This window comes from Sinocyclocheilus anshuiensis, unplaced genomic scaffold (genome assembly GCF_001515605.1).
Source record: "Sinocyclocheilus anshuiensis isolate Anshui unplaced genomic scaffold, SAMN03320099.WGS_v1.1 scaffold2171, whole genome shotgun sequence".
Taxonomy (NCBI): domain Eukaryota; kingdom Metazoa; phylum Chordata; class Actinopteri; order Cypriniformes; family Cyprinidae; genus Sinocyclocheilus; species Sinocyclocheilus anshuiensis.
In genome coordinates this window covers 270,099-278,693 of record NW_015537929.1, presented here as the reverse complement: position 1 = coordinate 278,693, position 8,595 = coordinate 270,099, and the positions used below count along the sequence as shown (strand labels likewise).

The 8,595-nt window shown below is 37.9% G+C and overlaps 1 protein-coding gene across 2 annotated transcripts in view; it reads left to right on the top strand.

Moving 5' to 3' along the window:
- The first annotated feature begins 380 nt into the window (after positions 1 to 380).
- Positions 381 to 8,595, top strand: part of LOC107657855 (macrophage-stimulating protein receptor-like) — a 40,773-nt gene continuing 32,558 nt past the window's right edge. For both annotated transcript variants that reach the window (XM_016446137.1, XM_016446130.1), the window contains exons 1-5: positions 381 to 487; positions 1,216 to 2,486; positions 5,014 to 5,187; positions 5,623 to 5,748; positions 5,911 to 6,081. In XM_016446137.1, coding sequence (XP_016301623.1) covers positions 1,290 to 2,486; positions 5,014 to 5,187; positions 5,623 to 5,748; positions 5,911 to 6,081 — 1,668 coding nt within the window. In that variant the 5' untranslated portion in view covers positions 381 to 487; positions 1,216 to 1,289. The remainder of the gene's footprint in view (positions 488 to 1,215; positions 2,487 to 5,013; positions 5,188 to 5,622; positions 5,749 to 5,910; positions 6,082 to 8,595) is intronic.

The following is an 8,595-nucleotide window of genomic DNA, read 5'->3' as shown; positions in this document are numbered from 1 at the left end:
CAGCTATTAATTTGTCATATATCACCACAACCTCTATGTAAAGTGTATGTATGTATGTATTTATGTATGGTGTAATGTGGATTGCTGGTTTATTTGAACGAATAGCCAATTGACGTAACAGTTTCCCCCCTCACCCCAGAATAGCCTATAGCCTGCATGGGAACTAAATTCCTTGCATTCCTTCAAAAATGCTATTGAACAGAACTGAAAACCACAAGCCAAGGAAATCCAAATGTTTGTAGACATAAATTATATATGCGCTTAAATGCTATTTAGACAAGGAAGGGGGTGTGCAAGCCTTAATTTTGATTTTAATCCCTGGGGAGATGTTTAGGTTGGGGAAGGATTGAGCAACATCCACTTCCTTATGAGGTGTTTAGGCGTGTTCTGTGAATGGGGGACTCACCGCGTTCTCTATCTCATGCTAATACAAGAAGTCGAAACTGTCCTGTACGAAGAAACCAGTTTATCTTGTGAATTTTTTCAGGTATGTTCAACTTTAAGTACAATCACTGTTACCTTTTTCTGTGGAGTTTTTGTAAGTCGTTTGAGTGCGCACGTTCACTCTTCATTGGACTTCAGGGAAAGAGGTAAAAGGCCACAGGTGAGCCTCAGGTAAATTCACACACTTTTTATAATCAATAATACAGTTTCTCCTTGTAGTTCTTAGAATTTGTGTAACACGTCTGGGACATAAGTCACATTTTAGTTCATATTTCTTTGTATATAGCCTAAATGTATCAACTACATGTATTAATTCCTTGACCAAACACGAAAATCAAAGCTAGTTACACTGTGACATGTTTGTTTATAAATTGCGCGTTAAGTTGCATATTATTTTTTCGACAGTCAGAAATTCGTAACAAGGAGTTTATGTACTTTCCTATTGCCAACATTACAGTAAAAAAATCGTTATGTTAAATATATATTGCGTAATTATTCATAGGCTAGTTCACTTGCAAAATTTTACCACAGTAACCATAGTTTCCGCCAAAATATTAAAGTACCAAACATGGGATTGGGAACGCCTTCAAGCTGTATTATTTATTTTCTTTAAGTGATAACAGTGCCTGCTACCACATTACCACAGTTTAACTGTCGTTAATCAAATGTAACCCTATGGAATGGAATGGATGTTCTGATATAGCCTAATGATGTAAGCATTTTACAGTGTACATATTAATCTCTCTTTCTTCTGTATTTTCCTATTCAAAGGTCCTGGTTATCTTCATCATGTATTAGCAATAGCAGTGAAATCCATTCACATCAGGCTACATAGGACAGCGGAGATGTTCATCAGCCCCAGGACCTTGTTAAAATGTGTCTGGTTGCAGATACATCTGACCTGTGCACTAAAATCATGTCCTACAGTCCCACAAATGAACATAAACTTTTCTGTTTCCTACTCTGTCTCTTTTTTCCAAACTGCAAAAGCCATACAGAACATAGTTTTTAATGAAAATTTTAATGAGGTTTATGTGGCCTCACAAAATGTGGTTGAAGCCTTGGACAAAAATCTCACCAAGCTATGGGAATTAAGAACCGGGCCAGTTGGCAGTCCAGATTGCCAAACTTGTCATTGTGATGTTGAGAATGAACCGGGAACGCCACTGGACACGGATAACCAAGTTCTTGTTTTAGAGCCTCTGGACTATCTTAACCTACTGTACATCTGTGGGAGTACCCAGTATGGAGTCTGTAACCTCCTTAAACTTAATAAAAGTGCAAGCCCCTCTAACTCTGAATGTTTTTTTGATAAAAAGGTCAACACACCCTTAGCTTGTCCTGACTGTGTTGCTAGTCCTCTGGGAACAAAGGTCAGCGCGGTTGGAGATGGTTATTCAACGTTCTTCTTTACAGCAGCTACCATCAATACCACCATTGCTGGATCTTTTGGCAAACAGTCCCTTTCTATTCGTCGTGTACTTGCCACAGAAGACGGTTTCGACAGCCAAGTGAAGGGTCTGACAGTTCTTCCCGAATTCCAGGATATATTTTCCATCGACTACATCTATACCTTCTCCATGCCAGAATATGTGTATTTCTTATCTGTACAGTGGGAGAGCCCAATGAAACCAAACGCCAAGTTGCAGACCCATCTTGGGCGGCTGCCGATCAAGGACAGCGAGCCTTGGATGTACAGGGAAATTGTTCTGGAGTGCCGTTTTGAGCCCAAACGCAGGAAAAGGAGCCAGTGGATTAAGGATGTTTTGTACAATTCGGTTCAAGCTGCTCATTTCAGTACACTTGGCAAGGAGCTGGCCGATGAGCTAGGAGTGAAGATGGAAAGCCCAATTCTTTATGGCGTGTTTGCTGTAACAGATGAAAAGGGGAATCCTGTCAGACAGTCTGCCTTGTGCGCATTTCCAATTGATGCCGTGAACAGTGAGATTGAGAAAGGTGTAGAGTCCTGCTGTTCAAGTGGGACAGAGCGGCTCTCTCGGGGATTGTGCCATTTTCAGCCCTGTGAAATGTGCCCGCATGAGGTGAGTTTGCATTTCTCACTGGAGTTCCTTGACAATTCACATTTTAAGTTAGTGTGGTCTTGTTTATTAATAAATCCGTGTTTCTCCATCCTGTTCCTGAGAACCCCCATTTTTAGGTGTCTGGATAAAATTGGGATGGAATTGGGCTGCTGTTACACTGTTGCTGTGGGTTGTTTTTTTCAGTCAGCAGGTTGTGATCTCAATCTATAGAGTGCTATTTCGACACAGTGGATCCCCGACAGAGGGGAAAATCGTAGAAAAAGCACAATTGGGATAGTTTTGTTTAGCAGTTAGGTTGATTTTGTTCCGCAGACCTGGCAACCCTGCCTAGCAATGCCCTGGCAAATCACAGAACAGCATAGAAATTTCCTCAGTACCATAGCAACCCCCAAAACACCATAGTAACTTCTTAGCAATGCCCTATCAACCCCCAGACACCATAGCAATTATCTCACAATGCCGTAGCAATCCCCAGAACACAGATAGGACCCTAGCAACCCCTCATCATCATCATAGCAAGTACACGACCTGCCCTAGCAATGCTATAGAAACCCCCAGAACACTCTGGCAACCACCTAGTAATGTACTAGCCACCTCTTGGCAACACCATGGCAACCACTCAGATAATCCTAGTAACACCATAGTGAACAGCATAGCAATTGCCTCGATGTACTTGCAACCCCAGAACACCCTAGCAATCACTTAACAATGGCTTGGCAAAATACCCTAACAACCACTCAGATCACCCTAGCAACACCAAGCAATGCCCTGCCACCACCAACGCCATAGCAACCACCATGAACACCCTAGCAATGCTATAGCAACCACTCAGATTACCTTAGCAACCACTTAGCAACACCATCTATCTATCATTGAATTTAGGCTAATTCATTCTCAATATTTTTTTGTCTTACTCAAAAGGCTGAAATAGTAATTTTATGGCATTTTATGTTTCAACCTGTACCTCAGTCAAGCCCCCATTTTGTGTTTATTTAAAGGGATTATGTAATTGGTCTAGTTTATATTGCACAACCTATACCTAAAAAGGAGTGGACCATAAAATATTTGATGGTTAGGGAAGCCAGTCTCAGGAAATGACTCACACAAACATTTGATTTTCATTTAAACTCAAATGTGAAGCTACACTTGCTCAGGGATCACCCTGTGAGAGTCAGTCTTTATCATACACTGTTATTGCATGTGGTTTGGAAGTCTCTGCTGTGTTGTTCAGTTCTTGAAGTCACTTTTTGTTTTATAGATACCAGCCGCCACATGCTCGTACATGAACTATAATACGTCACACAATACCTTACTATTAGACTGAACTTTCTGTGCCAGACATTTGTGCTGAGTATGACTTTATCTCTCACGATCTTAAACTGGCAATGAGCCAGAGCTGATAAATCAAAGAGAGCACGTAGTCTCAGGATATTCAATACTGACATCAACAGTTTGTTTTGAACCAGAACAGAGATACTGAGGAGGTTGACTGAAATAAAACAAGATTTGCAATGCAAATGTCCCGTAGTTATAGGTACGCATTTTAACATGTCCATAGTAAATATTTTCTGGACATTCCACTCTGTATATCTCACTTACATCATTTTTGTTTTTTTTCCTTTAATATTTTACGTTTTTTGCTATCGTGAAATTCCATTATTTTACACAATATATTTGAAACAGTTGTTCTGAAAAAAAGAAAAGACAATTCTTTCTTTATTTGCTCAACGTTCGAAAGAGAAATTCTGAAGAATGAGCTGATAACCACTGGATCACCAGACTGGAGAACAGGATCAGTCAGTTTCAAAAGCACATAATTCAGACAACAAAAGAGTCATTTATGTTTTATGAACTCTTATGAATGTGCCTCTTTGATGGAGGTCAAGATTTCCAGTGAATAACAACCACAATTCCTAAATTATCATATTAATTGAGAAGAATTTAAAATATCACGTATGTGTTGTATGCACCACTTTAATTATACTTTTAAGGTACCTTTACATCCTTTTTGAACTATTGGAAAGTTGGAAAACTCTTTCAAATTTCTGTTCCATGGGAGGAAAAAAGTCAACATAAATGACAACATCTGCTCTTAAGTTTATTCACTTCTACAGCAATGGAAATTAAATTGTGACTGGACAGTACATGTTTGCTTCCTACTTATTTAGTGCACATATCCCACAAATTTTAATTTGGTTCAAGCTTTTGGGGGCAGGAAATCATTTATTACTGTCAGATGCCTTCCGTTTACAAGTTGTTGCTTCCTTTTCACTGGGGTTGCTGTTGAAGTGGGTGCATTTTTTGGCACAGGAATTGGAGTGAATTTTTTAAAACAGTCAGTTGAGCTCCAAATGCAATATTGTTGCAGTTGCTGATTTAGCAGTTTTCATTTAGGCAAATTGACACTTCTTGTATACACTGTATACGCCCTGATTTTTAATATATTTCTTGCTAAGCAACAAAAAGTTGCATTTTTACATTCACAAAATATATTTATTCAGTCGATATTTTGATTTATTTTGTCTAGAACCGAGATGGTTTGACTTGCAATGCTGTCCCCACCATGGTGGCAAAGCCTTACTACAGAGTGGACTTCTTCAATAGGCAGATGAACAATGTGCTCTTCACTTCTATTCTGGTGACTACCATTGAGACCAAGACTGTGGCGCACATTGGCACAGAAGATGGAAGGCTCTTGCAGGTTATTTGTGCATCACTCTTTTTTTTTGGAAGAAACTGATTCCTGTTTAAATACTGTGAAAAATTATTGGCACCTTACTGAAATTTACTGGGGAGCTAACATATTGTGTTGCTGAAGTCTTTCTAGGGTGTTTCAGAAACCAATCTATCATCTCAGCCCCCCTAAATAGATATTTATATCTCACAATTCTTACTTTTTTTCTGAGGTATAAACTGAAGGAAAAATGTCAGAATTGAGAGATATAAACTCTGCTAGTCAATGGCCAATACAATCATAAACCAGGCTTTTTTTGGCTACCTATATTGGATGGAGACAGTGAATTCATTTTGCTTTTATTTGGACAAATATTTTGTATATTTTATATTTGTGTAGCTGTGACTAAGTTTCCTGTGTGGCTTTAGATTCTTGACAGACAAAAAATATTTTACTTTTCAGGTTATTCTGAGCAGATCGTCTCTTGTACTGTTTGCCAACTACTCTCTTGTGGAAGATATGCAGAAAGTGTCACGAATAGCTGCCGTTCATTCTTCGGAGTCTCTGCTGTTTGTCGTTGGAAATAAGGTATGCACGTTTATTCTGTACAGTTCAAAAGCTTATCAGCCATCAGCAGGTTTAATGTTTAAAAATACACTGACCGAAAGTGACTCATAGTTTTCAGCTGCATTTTTCTGTGTTTACATCTGTCCAATGTCAAACCTATCTCTCTTCATCCTGTATGTACAGCTGATAAATGTGTCTCCCAGAGGTCCAGGCTGTGCCCATTTCCTCAACTGTTCAGTGTGTTTAGCAGCCCCAAAGTTTATGGGATGTGGCTGGTGTAATGGAGTCTGTTCCCAAATGCATCAGTGTAAGGATCAGTGGAGTAGCAACTCCTGCCCTCCAGTTATCACCCAGGTAATGCATTGCATAATTGGGCAATAAATGGGATAATAAAATGTCTGTCTTTTTGCATTTGTAATATACAGTGAGTGTGTACTGATAATATGAAGGCTGCTTCAGAGTCTATTGTAGTCATATCAGGGCAGGGCTGTGTTAACAACCACAGTACCTGCTGGACTCTCACCCCTGTGTCACACTGGATGGAATGCCAGCTTTGGCTGTGAAGTCAGTGAGTGGAACAAGGACTTTCATTTTGTAATATGTTCCACATTTTAGAATAATAAAATGAAATACAGGGCTTAAAGTTCTCCGGCACCGTGCCGGATCTCCGGAGTGTGGCGTTTAGCAGTGGGAAAATAAGATAGTCCTCCTACATTTTAAAAAAACTTGTTGATTTCACTTTCGAGTTAATGAGTTCGCCTACCAATGTATGAGAGGAACACAGCTTTCACTCTCAACCAAACTAACATTACTAGCCAATCAGACATTTTTGGTCCTATAAACATGAGACGCGCATAATAGTATCCAACTGCAGAGTCGCAGCTGATGAGCGCGACACATTCTGAAAAAGCTGCGATGTGCAATAGTATCCAGCTGCAAGATTTCCATCTAGAGCCATATTTATATAGAACAGCTATTTTCTATATAATTAACTGAGCTTTGTAAACAGCTCAGAGTAATCACGTCATCTCTATGGATCAGCTTTCCAGCGCTGGAGAGAACTCAAGGAGCGGAAGGCCTGCGATCGGATGCCGAGGTTGCTTTGTCTCTTCTTGATAGGTGAGTAACACCGTGTCTGTGCCGCACAGCTAAAGCCTGTCTAGTACACTGGACGCGACAAAGCGACCATTGAAAATCTATTGAAATTTCAAATGTCAACATTGGCTACCAGAAATCGCTTACCCCACCTTTAGTGGCAATTTACCAGTGAAGACTGTATGTGTGAAAGGGGCTAAACTCTTCCTCTGCATATGCGGTGAGTTTGGGTTGCTTAACATTAATCTCGGAAAACTGTGCGTTATCTCACTTAATTTGTAACGTAAGTCATTTATAAACCTATGCCAACACAGAATACATCAACATATTTCTAAATATGCGATTTATTGTAGATCGCGATTTCAATATAAAAGTTTCTCACTTTGCATGTGGCCAAATATTGCAATTAAATGGATTTAAATGTCGTTGAAATACATGAAACATCACCAGGCCGTTGGCGCCCTCTGCAGATATTTGTTATAATATAGGCATATTACATTATGTATTCAACAATGTTGTTCAATAAAACCATGTACTTGGTTTTGATACTTTATTTGAGCCAATTATTATTGCCTCATCGTTAGTTTATATATAAATATAGTCATATTAAAGCCTGTTTTTCACTTAGTTCTATTTGTATTACTAAAACATACATCAGATTACTCACTTGTCAAAATAATTAGTAGATTACTTGATTAGCAAAATAATCATTAGTTAAGCCCTAGATTAGTTAAAACATTTCAAAATACAACTGCATTGTTTTACTTTTTATGATTAAAAGACAAATATTTTGTCATTTGAACATTTCTTAAAGTATTCAAACATTGTCTCGTTCTAGTGAACCAAGTATCTGTATTTTGTCTCACCTTGTGAGCTAAGCGTATTGTCACACCCCTAGTGTCTATGAGCATGATAAAGCTCATAATTTTCCAAGTGTATGATATAGCTTTCATTCTTCAGGTCAATCATATACTCATGAAAAAAAAAATCAGTTTGAATAAGGAAAGCGATAACTTTGCCATAGTATCCTTTGAAATGTTAAAGTTGCCACAGTCATTGCATGCTTTTGTGCTGCACTTTATTTGTACCGTTTTGTTTTATTTGTTTTATTAGTTTATTAGAATTTTAAAGATGATAACAATATTGTTTGATAAGTGAGATCTCTGATTTTAGTCCTTGAAAACCCAAAAAGTAGTGCTTGAAAAGTCCTTGAATTTAATTTTGCAGTTTCTGTACGAACCCTGTCTAAACTCAGTTGTGTATTTCACATGCATCACATCCCACCAACTTCATCATCTGCAGTGAGAAACTGCCACTCAAAATATATACATAATAATGGACTAAGATATTTTACTGGAATTTGGTCTTCATTACTATGTCTTCTCTCTATTTCGTGTTTTACTACAGGCTACAAGATATTATAAGACAAGGCAGATAGACAGGTAAAAACAATATTAATAAATAATACATATAAATAAAATTATATTTACATTTACATTTAAATTTAGTCATTTAGCAGATGCTTTTATCCAAAGCGTCTTACAAATGAGGACAATGGAAGCAATCAAAATCAACAAAAGCAATGATATGCAAGTGCTGACAAGTCTATAATAAATAAAAAGAAAACAGATAGAATAGAAAAAGAATAGAACAAGCTAGTGTTAGAGGCCTTTTTTGCTTTTGTTAATTGTATAATAAATAAAAAGAAAACAGATAGAGTACAAAAAGATTAGAGAAGCTAGTGTTCGTTTTTTTTTTTTTTAAGAAAAAAAG